Source organism: Ictidomys tridecemlineatus, chromosome 3, assembly GCF_052094955.1.
Source record: "Ictidomys tridecemlineatus isolate mIctTri1 chromosome 3, mIctTri1.hap1, whole genome shotgun sequence".
Lineage (NCBI taxonomy): Eukaryota > Metazoa > Chordata > Mammalia > Rodentia > Sciuridae > Ictidomys > Ictidomys tridecemlineatus.
The window spans coordinates 20,271,828-20,288,678 of NC_135479.1; the positions used below are offsets into that span (position 1 = coordinate 20,271,828).

The window sequence follows — 16,851 nt, forward strand, 5'->3', positions numbered from 1 at the left end:
CCGGCCCCACCCCCACCTGCTCATCACAGGCGTCCGAGGCTATTCCCCCTACACCCCTGAGCTGAATACCCCATCTTCAGCCAAGAGGCAGAGGGGTCGTTCCTGTGGCTGCCCTGCCCACATCACAGCTCCTAAACAGTCCTAGGACCGCCCACCCCTACGCCCATGTTACCAGGACTCGCTGGCTGGTGGGGTTATCATGGGGTTTGGGGATGCTGCTCTTCTTGGTCATGTAGGGAGGTGGTCTGGAAGAGCAGGCAATGTAGGAGGCAGAGCTGTGCCAGGATCCTGGCCCCTGGTGTGCCTAGGAAGGGCCTGGGGCTCCTGCATGCTGAGAGTTAGCAGGGCAACCAGCTGGGTTTCCTAGGCTTTGCATGGCAGCAGAAGGAAGAAAGGGGGTATGGAGGCTACTCCTCCCTCTCTCCTCCCACATCTCCTTAGAGGAAGATGCTCTAGTTTCCCACTGAGGGCCCCCTGTAAGGAGAGACCCAGGTTAGATAGCAAGAAGAACTTCCTGAGGGTGGATCTTCTTCAGGAGGAGTCTCACTGGCCATGAGAGACAGCCCTATCTTTGGGGGCATCAGGAGGAAATGAAGCTCTCTGGAGCACTCAAACAATAGGGCATGAGGACAGCAGAACAAGGAGAGGAAGTGACAGAGGAGGTGACTTGCCCATACTTCCTCACCTCCTAAGCCCTCTCTCTCCCTTCCTGGGAGCCAGCGTGGACTTTCAGTGCCTCAGCCAGCTTACTCCCAAATCCTCTGCACCCAGAAGTCCCAAGGGAGGTGACAGGTTTCCTCTGTTACTACTCTAGATAGGAAGATAGACATGGTTGCCTTGATTTTGTCCCATGGAACCTGCACCAGTTCCCTGGTGAGCTAGTGTCCCCTCCCAGTCCTCCTGTTCTGGCAAAGCAGGACTGTGTGGGCTGGGGGCCTGCCCTCAAGGCTGACTCTATACAGGCCATCCCACTCCTCTAGGTGGGAATCCATGGCTCTTCTGGGGGTCTCAGGGTGTGATTGTGGGTGACCCCAGTTTCCTGGGCCCAGGATGGTCAGGGTGACTGTCATGTATGTCATGTACCAAAAAAAAAAAAAAAAAAAAAAAAAGTTTTCCTTTCTTTTTCCTGGGAAAGTGTCAGCCCTGGGAGGAGGTGAGGGAGGGGGAGGGTAGAGAGGCCAGAATGCTCCGTAGTGACTCCTCTGGGACACTAAGGGGGCATCCAGGCCCAGGAAGGCTCACTTTCTGCTAGGACAGGAAAAAACAAAGCTTCCCAGGGTCGGTGGGGAGGGGCTGGGTCCCCATACTCCTGTGACCACATGAGTGACTTGGATGGGGCTGCCAGGGACCTAACCCCATCCCTGCATCCGAACAGGGAGACCTGACCCTATTCGCTTGCCAAACCTCAGCTGCCTCATTTGCAGGGCCTCGCGGGCTGTTCTGAGGATGAACAGAGGTGGTGTTTCTACAGCGCCCTGCGGGGTGATGGGTGCTTGCCACCCAGCGGAGCTTTGCCCAGCCTGGGCCTTCCTGGGGCTAGGGAAGGCTCCCGAGGCTTGGCCTCCAGCCCTTCCACCTGAGAGGCAGCTGCTGTGTTGCCACCACAACTCTGCAGGCAAAGGACCCAGGAGATTAGCTTAGTCCAGCCCTCTCTCTTTTAAGACGGGGAAACCAAAGCCCAGATGGGCAGGGACTGGCCCAAGGTTGGCCAGCCAGCCAGGCTCCCTGCTCAGAGCCAGGGCCTGGAACCTGGCTGGGGAGGGCAGGAGGGTGGCCACTGGCAGAGGTGGGGGGAAAATGCCAGAGTGTAATTGGGCTCATTAAGGGTTTGCTGAGAGAGCCTTCATGCCCTGCCAAAGTCTGGGGAGAAGCCTAGAACCTTCCTCTCCAGTGACTCCTTTAGGAGAAACAGTCTTTTCCTGAGGACCCCCTCCCCAGGCTGCTTTGGAGACAACCGGCGCTCCATGCTTTGAGGCCTCCAAAGACCCTTCCCATCCCATCTTCTTTGGATGAGCAGGCAGTGACTGAGGACCCCTCTGAAATCCAGGCCCTGAAGTGCCTTAGTCACCCAGTCAGAAGTGGTGAAGATGGAACCCCGGGGGCCCTCCTGAGTGCTCCCGCCACCCACTGCCCCCGGTTCTACACGGGGTCACAGGCAGACAGAGGCTGCCCACCTCTTGTGTGAGCCAGGCTTCCAGGGGGTGGCTGGCTGCACAGCCTCAGCCTACCTCTCAGGGAAAGTGGCAAGCAGATTTATCCCCCTTCCTGTGTAAATCCCAGACAGAGAGGTTCGTGGGTCCACGCATGCTCTTTTCCTCTGCTCTCACTTTATGCTTCCTGCCTGCCTCTTTGGCTCTGACCCTACCTCTTTCCTCCCAGGTTAGGGCACCTGACACCAGGGCCAGATGGGAGCTGCACAGGCCTGAGCCTCCTAGGATCCTCGCTCTGCAGTCTGCAGCCCCTGCCCCCAACCCAGCAGTAGTTCCAATCAGGGCTTGGTGGGCTCTAGGGAGTGGTGGGGTAGTGCAGTGGTTAAGGCCTTGGAGTCAGACAAGTGGAAGTCAAGGTCCAGCCCAAGATGTCCCATGGCCTGCCCACTCTGATCTGTGGAGTGACAGGTTGATAACAGTGCCCATCTCCCGGGGTTGTCGTGAGGCCCTCTGTAGGGGCTGGGGGTGTACTCAGTGGTAGAGTGCTTGCCTACCATGTGCGAGGCCCTGGGCTCAATTCCCGGCACCACAAAATATTAATTGATTAGTTAATTAATTAAAATCAAAGAGCTTCTATGGGTGAGGCAGCGGGCACACAGAAAGCCCTCAGAGTAAGTGTCGCGGTTATTGCAAAGAAAAGGTAGCCTAGGCAACTGAGGGCTGGAGAGGCAGGGAAGCTTCTAGAATCAGCTCTTGCACTGTCCTTCCATTTCTCCTTGAAGCAACTCCATGCCCTGTTCTGGGACTTGACTTACTCATCTGTTAAAAGGAGGGTGGACTAGGCCTTTCCAGTCCAAGTGGAGATCACGCTAGGGTGAGTCATGCTGGTGCTGAGTAGGGCCTGGGAGGGGTGCTGACCTACCCATGTTCATGGAGCCATTCCACAGGCCCAAGTTGCCCCAAGAATTGCCCACCATTCGTGTTTTCTGAGTGGGAGCCCTGAATCCTAGGAGCTAGGCTAGCTCCTGGGGGACAGCTGGGAAAGCTAGGTCATGCAGGACAGGCCACAGCAGGCTCAGAAGCCTGGCTGGGGGGACACTATTAGCCCAGAATCCAGGCAGCCCTAGGAGCCCAGAGGCTGTATATCATGGAGGTTTAATCAGCAGTGTGGCAGATATTTGTCTGCCCTCTTGGGCCATGTCCCCAGCGTGCCTGTCATAAATTGCACTGAGATTTCAAAATCTCCCTCTCCCTTTGCTGGCGGCCGGCAGCTCTCCTTGGCACCTCCAGGAAAGCCTCATTTCTCTGGGGCCTCCTGGCTCTTGACACCTGGGCCACTCCCCACACCTCCCTCCCCCCCAGTCCCTAGCATTAGCACGTGGGCCCTCCTTCCTGCCTCTTCTTCCTGCTGAGAGGGTGCTACTGGAAGGCTCCAGGAGAAGGCAGAAGAATAGTTATGAGGACTGCCATCTAGGGGTGAAAGGATGCCAAGTGCAAGTGGTGGAGCCCTTTGCACACAGGGAGGGGAATGACCCCCAACCTGCCTCTTCTGTGGAAAGACCTGTGACCCGGACCCCTGATGTGGCTATGGGGGGAAGCCTAGTTGCCTCTTGAGTGTGGAGAAATGGGGTGGCCTTGGACAGGGTCTCCACCTCTCATCTTCCCTGTAGATGCTCTCTGCGCCACCTGGAAGCTATTCCTGGTACTGCAGCCTGACCACACTGCCCTTCAGCAGGGAAGGGACCCTCAAATCACCAGGCATCTATGACCACTCAGACTTGCAGGCTGTATTAGTTTGCTAGAGCTGCCGTAACAAAATAAAACAAATTGGGGAGAACTCAGCAGAATTTTGTTCACACTTCTGGATGCCAGAAGTCCAAGATCAAGGTATATGGGCAAGGTTTGTTTCTTCTTTTTTTTTTTTTTTTTGGTACCAGGGATTGAACCCAGGGGTGCTTAACCACTGAGCTACATCCCCAGCCCCTTTTTTATTTTTTAATTTAGAGACAGGGTCTTGCTGAGTTCCTTAGGGCCTCGCTAAGTTGCTGTGGTTGACCTTGAACTCACAATCCTCCTGCCTCATTCAACCTCCTGAGCCACTGGGATTTCAAGCGTGAGCCACCAAGCCTTTCAAGGTTGGTTCCTTCTAAGGATTGTAAAAAGGAATCTGTTCCATACCTCACTCCTAGCCTCTTGGGGGTGGCTGGCGATCTTTGGTGTCTTTGGCTTGTTGACGCTTACTGGATCTCTGCCTTCATCTTCCCGTCTCCCTGCTTTTGTGTATATATGACACCACTCACATGTACTGGATTTGGGGCTCGCCCTATATCAAGACGATTGCAGATTGCATCTTAACTAATGGCATCTGCAACAGCCCTGTGTCCAAATGGGGGTATAGTTCTGGGGGTGAGGATTGCAACATATTGAATCAGGGGTGGGGACACAATTCAACCTAAAAGACACATGAGTCTCAGACATTCAGTGACAGCCTTAAACCATAGTATGGACACAATGACACCCATGCTGTGACAAAGCTACAGTGTAACATGTATACAGAGTGAGTCATACAGACTCATTTTAAAAAACTCTGGGGAACAGAGATATTTACAGTGACTCAAGTACAATCATGACAGACACACAGGGTATGGACAAGGTAACCCATTCACAGGCTGCAAGACATGGATACTCTACGGATTGTTAATAGCTGATTTTTTTTTTTTTTTTTGGTACCAGGAATTGAACCCAGGGGCACTTAACCATTGAGCCACATCCCCATCCCTTTTTATATTTTGTTTAGAGACAGGGTCTCACTAAGTTGCTTAGGACCCCACTAAGTTGCTTAGGATATCACTAAGTTGCTGAGGCTGGCCTTGAACTTGCAATCCTCTTGCCTCAGCCTCTGAGCAGCTGGAATTAAAGGCATGTGCCACTGTGCCTGGCTTAGTAGCTGACTTTTGCAGGATGCTAAGAAGCATTTTACATAGATCAACTCATTTAATCCCCACAATGCATATATAATTTAGGGTCTGTTACTTATCACCCTGTTTTTCCAGATGTGCAGATAGAAGAAATGAGCTCAGTTTGCACAGCCAGTAAGTGCCTGGGCTGAGATTCAAACCCAGGTGTGGATCAGCATAGAGCTCTGACTCTACCAACTGTGACCCTCTGCTCTGTCTACGTGCAATCCCCATGAACATAATGATAGGCACATGTTACGTGGGCCACTGCCCACAAAAACTCTGAGTGGTTTACTGAGACCTAGGGACGGGGGCATCCAGGGACTGCTGGTGGGGTTTTGGCTGTGGTTTTGGGAAATAGTTTTCCTTGTTCAGATGTGGGCTCCACCACTAGATGTGTGGTCTCACAAGAGCATTATAGCATCACATGACTGGTCTTCTGGACAGGGTGAACATGGGCCTGAGGACACAGGAAATGCCACTAGGGAGAAACATTAATTTGCTCTGGCTGCCTTCGCAAAGTACCACAGACTCCGTGGCTCAAACGACAGAAATTTATTTTCCCACAGTCTGGAAGTTCAAGGTCTGAGATCAAGGTGTCCTCAGGATGGGTTTTTTTTTCAAAGGCCTCTCCTTGGCTTGAGATGGTCTCCTTCTCCCTTCATAAGATATTCACTCTGTAACTGTATCCAAATTTCCTCTTGTAAGGACCCCTGTCATGTTGGGTTAGGGCCCACCCATAGGACATAATTTTAGCTTAATTTAACTTCATTTCTTCTTTAAAGACTCCATTTTAGCCAGGTACAGTGGCACACGCCTGTAACCCCAGCGGCTCGGGAGGCTCAGGCTGGGGGATGACAAGTTCAAAGCCAGCCTCAGCAAAAGCAAAATGCTAAGCAACTCAGTGAGACCTTGTCTCTAAATAAAATTCAGACTAGAGCTGGGGATGTGGCTCAGTGGCTAACTACCCCTGAGTTCAATCCCTGGTACCAAAAAAAAAAAAAAAAAAGACCCCATCTTAGCTGGATGTGGTGCCATATGTCTGTAACCTAGCAATTTGGGAGGCTGAGGAAGGAGTGTTCCAACTTAGTGAGACCCTGCCTCAGAATAAAAAATTAAAAGAGCTGGAGATGTAGCTCACTGAATTCAATCCCCAGTAACACACACACACACACACACACACACACACACACACACGGACCCTCTGTCCAGATACAGTCACATTCTGAGGTACTGGAGGTTAATGCTCGGGGTTGCCCCAGTCTGAGGGAGAGAGACAGACAGACAGACAGACAGGACCTGCCCTCAGGAAGGCCCTCTTCTGAAGCACAGACAGGAAGTATAAGCACAGATTCAGGAAGTGGAAGATGAACAGGTTTCAGTCTGAGAACAGGAGCTGGGCAGCCCCTGATTAGAAATGGTGAGAGGCAGGCAAGTCTCTAAGAAGTAACTTGGAAAGAAGAGACTGCCTGGAAGTTGGGACCTGGAGGGGTGACCTGAGGGTCCAGGTTGGCGGCCGTATGTGCTGTGTTCAGCAGACTCAGTCAGCTGGGCCCAGGTCTCTACCCAGAATACCAGCTGTTGCCTCAGCCTGGGTGGCCAGGGCAGCAGGGAGCATCTGGATCCATGTGGGGCAGGGGTTGGGATGGCTTCACACACTGTCACCATTTGTGAATGTCACCCTGCTGGGCGCAGGGCACAGGAAGGTTGGGTTTCTGGCCAGAGGCTGCTGTGTCTACAGTAAGCGCCACATGTCACAGGATTGTCAGCGCCCGCCGCAGGGCTGAGAACAGGACTCTAGGTTCCCAAAATATGACTCCACTGGCCTTGCTGCTATGTCCCCAGTGCCCACCTTGTCTCAAGACCTGAGTCTCCCTCTCTGAAGTTTGCTCTGTGGCGTTCAGTCTTCATTGATTTATCCCCCTCTCTCTCAGCCCAGGTATGAAGCGGCCATTGAGCCCATCTCCCCTGGGTGAGAAGGAGCCCCCAACATCTGGATCTACTGAGTGCCCCCCTCGGCCCCCAGAACCACCGAAGCCCAAACGGGAGAGAAAACGGCCGTCGTACACGCTCTGTGATGTCTGCAACATCCAGCTGAACTCTGCAGCCCAGGCCCAGGTGCACTGTGGGGGGCGGGCCCATCAGAGGCGGCTGCGGCAGCTCAGCTTGGGGAAGACCCCCTCGGGGCCAGGTCAGTGTCAAGGGGCATTGCTCCCCCACACTTGCTCTGGGTCCTCCCCTGGGGATCTGTCTGGACCCTGCTGAGGGCCTCTGGGTCTGTGGTCTCCCTCTGTGGGGTCTTGGGCTCTATGGCTCCCCCCCCCATGGCATTGAGTTCTGTTGTGATCAGGATCTCTCAGTATGTGAGGGTCTTTAGGCCTCCTCTTGAAGTGGTTTTGGTCCTGGGGACTCTCCTGGGGGGGTCTTAATCTCTAAGTAGCATTTCTCCAGTCTGGACCCTACAGGGTGTCCCAGGCTCCTGCCCTGGTTTCTGAAGATCAGGGGCAGCAAGATGCACAGCACTTCAGTTGAGGCTCGGGGAGGCCCTTCTTCCCTTGGCTGCCAGACTCCTGGCCAGGATTTCCACTTCTCCCTGGCTGGGGTGATTCTGCAGAGGTCTGGCTCTGCACTGGAGGGGCAGCTGGCTCAAGGCAGCTTTCTGGGGGAAATGGGTGAGTGCATCCATGAGGGTGATGCTGGCTGACAGGCACACGGGCCATGGGCACAGTAAGAACGTGGGCTGCTGACCGGCAGGGAAACAGATTCACAAGCAGGCCCAGTGTGCAGAGGTGGGAGACATCCTTAGCCCTGGACTGGGGTGGCTGGGGAAACCCACCTTGCCGCCCAGCTTGGTAGCTTAGCCGGAGCTACACTGGACTCAGATACCTGTTGTTTAAGTGACACGATGTCCCCCTTCCACACAGAGTATCCTGGGGCTGGAGACCGGTAAGACCTAGTGTTCCCCGCCTACCACTTCACCCCAAGACTGGGGTTGAGCCCAATGTGTAAGGGAGATTCTTCTTGGGACACCAGGAAAGGCCTCTGGAAGGAAGGGGTGCTGAGCCTGGGAATATGGGTGATGGGACAGTCTAGGGGAACTCCAGGCAGAGGTTCCAGTATAAGCCAAGGCCAGGAATGTTCTGGTGGCAGGGACCAGCTCCTCCATCCAAGCATTTGGGGCTGGACACAAAGGGTGCCACTGAGAAAGAGTGTATCTGACAGGTGGATGTTTCCGGAGTGTATGCACATGTGTGGTATGTATTCAAAGTCACTCATTGATTCATCAAATGTTTATTGACAGCTTACAAGATGCAAGCTGCTGTTTGGGGGAGTCATGTTTTTTGGAGGTGGGTACTGGGGATTGAACTCAGGGGCACTCAACCTCTGAGCCACATCCCCAGCCCTATTTTGTATTTTATTTAGAGACAGGGTCTCACTGAGTTGCATAGCGCCTTGCCCTTGCTGAGGCTGGCTTATATATTTATTTATTTATTTATTTGTAGATGGACACACAGTATCTTCATTGATTTTTACGAGGTGGCTGAGGATCAAACCCAGGGCCTCAAACATGCAAAGCAAGTGCTTTACCACTGAGCTACAGCCCCAGTCCCCTGAGGCTGGCTTTGAACTCTCCATCCTCCTGCCTCAGCCTCCTGAGATGCTGGGATTACAGGCATGTGCCACCATGCCCAGCCTGGGGGAGTCATGTGTTTAAAGGTATCATATGTGCCTGTCAGGAATGAGCTGTCTAAATAACTCCACTTGCAGATAGAAACAGACCTCATGGAGGTAGGTCTAGGGCACTTGAAGAAGTCAGAGGAAGGAGAGAGACATACTGATATGAGAAGTCAAGGAGAGCTGTGACACTGCTGTTGGATTACTGGAGAGGGAAAGGGCCTCCCAGGCAGGACCACAACTAGAGCACTACAGGATGGTGAGTGGCCATGGAGTCACAGGACAGCAAGCACTGGGCAGAGGGCATGGGGTGAGCCCCATGTGAGGGCCTTCTCACTAGGTGGGCCTTTCGCCTTTGTTCCAAAGGTGAATGGCATTTGGAGCAGAACTTGATGTCTTTAGATGTCCCTGGCAAGGGAGAAGGGTAAAATTTAGGTATATATGAGAAAAAAGGGGGTAGTGTCTAGAAACACATTTTGGAGGGGTTTTTTTGTTTTGTTTTTTTGTTTTCCTTTTGGTACTGGGGGTTGAACCCAGGGGCACTTAAACACTTATCTACATCCCCAGCCCTTTTTATTTTTTATTTTGAGATGGGGTCTCACTAAGTTGCTTAGGGCCTTGCTAAATTGCTGAGGCTCTCCTTGAACTTACCATCCTCCTGCCTCAGCCTCCTGAATTGCCACCTCACCAGCTCTGGAGATTTTAGTGTAGCAGGACAGACATAGGTCTCCAGACTTGGTGACCTATGGGATGTGGGGTCAAGACAGAGGGAGGCATCATGGATGATTTTAGCTATGGCAATACTGCAGAGGGCAGCTCAGTTATCAGGAAGCGGGTACTGAGAGGGGAGCAGGACCAGAGGGCCAGAATTGGATTGGATTGGCTTGGAAGGGGTCACCAGGAGACATGATACCTGGAACTCCATTGCAGACTGCAAAATCGGGCCTGGTATGTCATTATCCATCTGGGCATTTGCCCACCCATCACCACTCCGATAGCCCTGGCCTGGCCCTGTGTGGGATGCCGGGATCCCTGCCTCAGGAGTGCTGGGAGCTGCCTCTGGGCACTTATAGTCTGGGGATGAGCAGACCTGAAACCAGACCTTTCCACCATTCCTGCTGAGAGGAATGACCAGCATCAGGGGAGCATGGGAGAGTAAGGGTTATGTCTAGGGCCAAGGACATTCTGGGGCTCCAGAAGGATAACCTGCTTTCTCCATTGGCCTAATTAAGTTTGGACCTACACTGGCCCCTGGCCCCCCAACATTCACATCCTCCACTGGCTCTCCCCTGTCTCCTAGGCCCTGGGCTGGCAGAGGCAGAGGATCTCAGGTGTCTGACTATAAATCAGCAAGAAGATGCCAGCAACTCTGCCTGAGCTGGGGGTGGGGTGAGGCTTGCCGCCCTCCTGAACACCAATTCTGGCTTGGTCCATGGTGGCGCCTGGATCATTGTGCCCCTCTCAGCAAACAGCTCTTAGGGTGAGGCCAGCTGGAGCTCCCTAGGGAAAATGGAGAGCCCCACACCTGGTTCAGGAAGGCTGAGGTTAAGTGAGGGGAGGCCTTGACGCGCTGCTGCTTCATTCCTAGCCGCTCGCTGAGACCCTGCGCCACGCCCAGACCTGAGGTTTCAGACCCATAGAAGGCAGGAGGGGCACTTGTTCCCTGGAGCTGTCACTTCCATTAGGGGCCTGTGATGCTAGAGGCTTCCACAGCGACGGGGAGTCACACGCAATGAGGCGGGGACCCTTTCCTCTCCCGCTCATGTCCCTGAGGCCATCTGAGGGAGGGAGGTATGAAGGTGGGGGTGGCTGTCTCCTCTCTGAGCCTCTTGCCAGTGCCCAGGTCAGAGAGCTCCTCAGCCAACTCCTGAAATCCTCACTCCCAGCCCTGAGTGAGGCTGGGATCCTCCGGATGGGGGAACAGCAGGTACCCCATGCTTCCCCCATCTCCCCTCCTCCAGGCACTTCCCTAACTTCCCCTGGCCACCCCACCCACCTGCCCCCCACAGGAGGCCCTTTCATCCTTCAGGACAGTGTCTGAGGCCATCTTTCATCTCCCCCACCCCCAACAGGTATGGACATTGGAAACACAGGTGGCACTAAGGATGACCCCAATGACTCCCTTGACATTCACACACACACACACACACACACACACACACACACACACACACACACCCATCCCTTAAGCAACTTTAAGTGTTTTTCAACATTTGCAAAGAGAGAAAAGTGTGCTGGCCCAAGCCTCCTGGCTCTAACCTCCAGTACAGACCTTAGGCCAGCACCATGCAGAAGGGACACTAGGGCAAGGAGGAGTGACCTCCCCACTCTGAGCATTGCTCCGAGGGAACTGATCATAAAGTACTTCCAAATGCAGCAGGACATTCCTCTCCACCAGGCCATCCTAGGGACAGATGATGACATTCAGTCCTCACTCTACAAATTGGACTACTGGGACTCAGAGAGGTAAAGTGACATATCGAAGGCCATACGGCTGCTTTGGCATCTCAGGTGTCTGACTATAAATCCTGTCTCACTCCACGCCACCCATCCTGCCCCCCAGCCCCATGGAGGAGAGCTGCATATATATCAAGAGAGATTGGGCTGCCTGCCTGGGAGTGGGCAGGAGGAATGCCCACTGCCCCACAGGCTGGTGCCCAGCAAAATTATTCCATAAGTGCTCAGGGCCACGTCCACTTCTTTGTCCTATGCCTCCTGTAGCCCAGCTAGGGAGGGGAAGGGGAGTTTCCTAAAGCCAACCAGTTCCCACTCTCTTGAGCCATCCAATTCAGAGTGGGCCCACCTCCTGTCTCCCCCACCGCCCCCCCCATCAGCCATTGCAACATAACACTAGAGAGGGAGGATGGATTTCAGGGCTGCAGCTACTGCAGTTGGTGGCATGTGGAGCCCCATGCCTCCCACCCTGCACCCTACAGGCCCCCTAGCTCCTGTTCAAATTAGTCCCTCCATCTCCTTTCCAAGCTTTGACCACAGAAGTTGGCTGCACTCTGGGCCCTGGAGATCAAAGACCGCAAGCTCGGGTCACGCCTGAGTCACTGGCTTGATGAGCTCCTCACCCCGCTGCTCCCCACAGATGGGTTAATTTCAGTCCCATCAGGAGGCTCCGGAAGCCCTCTAGCCTGCCCCCATCCTTTGGCATCTCCCTGGATTGCTGGCTCCCCCCTTATTGACCCCCCCCATCCTGCGGCTCCTTGGGTGCAACCGTTGAAGAAACTGTGCTCCTCCCAGGGAGCCACTGAGAAGTTCTTGCAGTCTAACCAGTGCCTCCTGCTGCATCCTTCTTTGATGGCAGGTGACAGGTGCCCTGGGCTCTCCCTGGACTCCTGGACTTCCATCACATTCCCTCCCCCAGGTATGACCCTGACCATCAGCACCCTCCCCCAGACCACCAGGAAAGGCAAGGCTGTCTGGGTAGAGAATTAGGGGGCTTAGCTCAGATCCCTGCCCTCAAAGAAGACAAAGATTCCATCTGTATCTCTGGGTGGGTTAATTAGCTCGGGGCTTGAGTTTCTTTCCTCTCCCCACATAAACAACTCCTTCCCCCAGAGCCCCTTCCGAACAAACCTGTTTTCTGGAGCTGCTGCTGCCAGCCCCTCCCCAGACCTGCTTTGTGGTCTGGGCATTGGCTGCTCCCAAGATTACAGGTTATTGTCTGGTGGAGACAGGATGCTGAGGGGGTGGGGGCCAGCACAGACTGGGTTTGGAATGCGAGACTGGATCCAGCTGTGGGTTGGCCGGCTGCTCTTCCCCCTCCGCCCCCCCCTGCCCTGCCACCAGGTGCTCAGGTGAGTCGAGAGCCACCTTTCAGCAAGAGGAGGGGGAGGAAGGAGCAAAAGGAGAGAAGAGACTAGGGAGGGGTGTGTGGGCCAGGGAGGGGTGTCACAGATTCTGGTTGATCAGGTGACCGACCTCCCTTCCAGACATGGTCCAAGCAGTACATCCAAAGGGGCTCCACTGGTCCCCCTACCCCACGGTCAGTGCTCTGTGACAAAGTGGTAACCCTCCCCTAAGCCTCAGTTTCCTCCTTCAGCAGAAGCAGATAAATGGCCAGAAGGGGATGGATACAGCTGGGCAGAGTGTCGGGGCTCCTACAGCATCCCTGAAGGAGCAGGGATAGAACCTTCCAGCAGGCAAAGTGGCCTCGGAACCTTTGTCCCTGAGGTCTCTGTGGACAAGGTCAACCCTTCACTTCAGTGGAAGAGGTGCTAGGCAGGGTCCCTCTGGGAGCAGGAGAGGGGGATGGTGAGTGGACACCCGCTGACACCCTCTCCGTGTCTGAGTTCTCCCCTCGCCCCACATTTCCACCCTTGGGGAAGGACGTACTCTGCTCACGCCACCTGCAGTTGGGATGGGGGCCACCAAGGAATGGGCAGCTCCTTCCTGGCAAGGGGGGCCAGGGCCCAGTAATGATGCAGCTTTCCAGCCAGGACCAGGAGTCCCTCCCTCCGCGCCCTCCCCTTCTGTCCCTCACATCCCCCTTCCCTCTGTCACTCTGGCTGGGTTTCATTTGCTCCTGCTAGGCGCTCAGCTGCGGTGCCTCCAAAGGCTGAGAATGCTCTTGGGTGAGTGCTGAGGATGGCTGGCCTGGGGAGTGGGAACAGGGATTAGAAGCTTAGAGGCCAGGGTTTCCCACCCTCCTCAGCCCTATCCTTTCCCTGCTACTTCTGGTCCCCCAAAGTTGTCTGCCTGAGACACCGTAGCCAGTTAGGTTCAGGGCTGGGCTGGTAGCCCCCCTCTGGTTGAGAATAAGGTTGGAGGGAGGGGACAGGGACAGGGAGGGGACAGGGAGAGCTGGAGATACCCTACAGGACTTCAGGTCCCTGCACATCTGGGCAAATGCAGTCGGGGAGCCTGGGTCAAAGGGTTTTTTTTTGTATGGAATCACACTTTCAATGCCTCTAAGGGGATAGGGGAGGGGGACAGATTGGAGGGGGCTAAAGAGGGAGCTGTAACTGCTTCAGAGGAGGAGACAGCCCTGCAGACAGAGAAGCTGGGGCTGGTTTCGGGGGCTGCTACTGGACAGCCTGCCCCAGCACTGGGATTGACTGCCCCCCCATCTGTGATCTCCCCATTTGCCTTCCCACACTAGGGGTTGCCTGGACATTGTCCAGGGAGACAGCCATCACCCCTCCAGGGAAAGGGCCCAGAGACAGTGGGGCTGCGGGCAGCATCTCTGTGCCTGGGCTTTGGGATCTTACTCCAGCTTGAGGGGCTGGGCATTACACATCCAGAGCCCCAGAGCCCCAGGGGTGGGAGAACGTGGGAAGGAACCCCAGGCCATGATGAGAATCCTACCAGACAGTGTGCAGTAGATCTTGGTCCTTCTCCCACCCTTGCCTTTGGCTCTCTCTCCCCTAGATTCCCATTTTTCTTTGCAGATTTGATTTGATGGAAACAGCAACATTATAATTTGCTATATGTGTGTTGGGGGGGCACATGTGTGTGCCTCTGGGAGGACCCTGTCATGTGCCCTGTAACTTGGGGTGGGGGTGAGAGGAGTGGGAGTGTCCCGCTATATGATCTGACGTCAGAAGCATGTGATTCATAAGAGTGCTTGCACCCACCTGTCTCTGGGCAAATGTATCTGTCTAGGAACCCATGTGTATGCATGTTTGTGTGCTTTGTACACAGATATACAGATGCATCTGTAGGGGTCTGTGTATCTGCCCCTCTGGGTGTGCTTATGTACAAGTATGTCTTTGTTGACTGTGTCTGTGTCTACATGCATGCTCCCTTGTGGCCTCCGAGGGTAAGTTTCTCTGCATGGGCACCACCTCCATGCCCGCACACTCCAGGGTGTAGGGTGTTGCCAATGGAAGACTTGGTCTCGCTGTGGGGAGACGTATGTTTGTGTGTGCCTTGCCGTCTGTGCCTACTGCTCTGTGTGGGTGCCTGTGGTCCTCAGGGAGTGTGTCCCTGTGTGTGTGTGTGTGTGTGTGTGTGTGTGTGTGTGTCTTTTCTAGTTATGGCACAACAGCAGGATGTGGTTTCCCTAGATCCTCTCTCTTGGGTGGCAGCCAGGCTGATGTTATTTCATAAGACACCTGCTCTGTGCCCCTACCCCAGCCTTTGGTGGAGCCCTGGGGCAGCCTCCATTCCTCCATGTCAGGCTGGTTTGTTCCATCTGTGACCAGAGCCAGCAATCCACCCTCTTCAGGCAGCTGTCCAGTGATCTGTAGCTCCTGGCTGTGGACCCCTGGCCGGGGTTGGGGAGGGACTGCTCTGAAACACTTAGCCAGGCTATCTGTTCTGCTGCAAAATGCTATCAGAGAAGAGCCTCCATTCCAATGTTTTTTGGGGTGCAGAGTCTAGACCTGTCAGCCATGTAGTGTGCCATCCTGGGGCAGGTGTGGTGACAGTGGCAGCTCCCTTCATTTGAGTGTAGCCAAGAGCCAGGCAGCCACACGTGTGTGTCCATGTGCCATGGCTCATGCTCCATCCCAGAGGCCCTGGAGGACAGGGATAATAATGCTGACTGTCAGAGGCAGACAGTGGGTGGTGGAGCAGTGCTGTATGAAGGGTACTGGGGAACAGTGCCCAGTAGCTACTGGAGGGGCCCAGGCCTTGATGCAACTTGCACCCTAGCCCTTGTGCAGGAGAGCAATTATGGTTCGGGGGGCTGGAAGGCACTTCTGGGGGACTCTGCTGACTGGAAGAAGAGATTGAGTTGCCAAGTGCATTGGCACCTCCTTGATCAACACCCCTCCTCAATTGCCTCCACACCCAGCCCCTTCTGTGGTCTCCAGACCTATTCCTGTTCTGCCCTTCCTCCTTCCCTCATCACAGATGGGCAGCTCCTAGCTAAGCATCCACTGCACAGCTCAATATAATTGGAGCTCTGTCCCAGACTTCTGGGAGGGTTGGGGTACCACAACCCCTTATTCTTCCTGCAGGGAACCCACTCCTCTACCCCTTTCACATCTGGAGGACCCCAGACAGGGGAGGGCACCCTGTGCACCTGAGAACTCTAGGAAGAGGTCACTCAGACCTCCTGACCTCCCTCTTTTCCCCACTAATGTCTTCCCCTTACAAGGATCTCATTAGAAACAGCTTCCCATTGAGCCTAGACACCTCCTGCGGGATCCCTGGGGAGATAAAGGCCCAAATCCCCAGGTTTCCCTGTGAGCAACGCCTTCCAACATTAGGCATTCTGCCCCTTCTCCTTGCCATGCCTGTTTTGTCTGGAGCTTTTGGAACTGCGGTGACCTTTCAAGTTGCTGACCCATTGATGGAACCTTGCTTTGTCATCTCCCTTCCTAGAACGCCCTTCCCCATGTAAATTTCTCTTCTTGTAAAACTTCACTTTTCTGCTCTGAAACCTAATGGACTCTCCTTGCAGACCTTCAGTTTTATGGCCTGCTTCTCTGATCCTAGAACCCTCCCGGCTCCCCGGTACTGGGAAGTGAACCCAGGGTGCGCTACCACGGAGCTATATCCCCAGCCTTTTTTATTTTGAGACAGGTTGTCACTACTTTGCTGAGGTTCGATCGCCTCAAATTTGTGATCCTCCTGTCTCAGCTTCCCTAGTTGCTGGGATTACAGGTGGGATTACACCCCGCCGGGTGGATCTCAGAGCTCTTGGTCCCAAACTTTGAGCACGGGGCTGACTGCAGCCGGCACAGCTTTTCCCGTGTCTTGCCGGTGAGCTCCTCTAGAAACCCATGGGTGGACGCGATGACTGAACGGACTCCTGTCCCTTCGTCTTCTTGCGGTCTGACCTCAGTAGCTCCTGCTCCAGCGCGCGCGTAGTGGGAGGAGGCCGAGGCGAAGCTGAGCGCGCTGGCTGGGAGCTGCGGCAGGTGGGCGCAGCCAGGTGAGCCCGGGGGGCGCCGCCTCCCTGCTCGCATTCCAGGCCGCGCCGGCTGCTGGAGCCTCTTCGCCCCGGTTACCGCTAGTGGCTGCTGTCGCTCAGTGGAGCCCAAGGAGACCACGGCCAGAGCGTCCACCGCCCAAGATGGTGGCTCCCGTGTCTCTGTGAGTGTGTGCGGGCGGCGCAGGGGTGCTGGGCCGGCGCCCCCACCCGGACCTTCCAGGCAGGGGGCGGACCA

The 16,851-nt window shown here is 54.8% G+C and overlaps 1 protein-coding gene across 13 annotated transcripts in view; it reads left to right on the plus strand.

Annotated features, from left to right (window-relative positions):
* The window catches only part of Znf385c (zinc finger protein 385C), a 51,710-nt gene that overhangs the window by 16,628 nt on the left and 18,231 nt on the right, over positions 1-16,851 (plus strand). For 5 of the 13 annotated variants that reach the window (XM_040268772.2, XM_078042027.1, XM_078042028.1 and 2 more), the window contains exon 2: positions 7,042-7,298. In XM_040268772.2, coding sequence (XP_040124706.2) covers positions 7,049-7,298 — 250 coding nt within the window. In that variant the 5' untranslated portion in view covers positions 7,042-7,048. Of the gene's footprint in view, positions 1-7,041; positions 7,299-13,267; positions 13,366-14,765; positions 16,778-16,851 lie in introns of those variants that run through there. The other 8 variants (XR_005726297.2, XR_013436024.1, XR_013436025.1 and 5 more) reach the window with 5 other exon arrangements.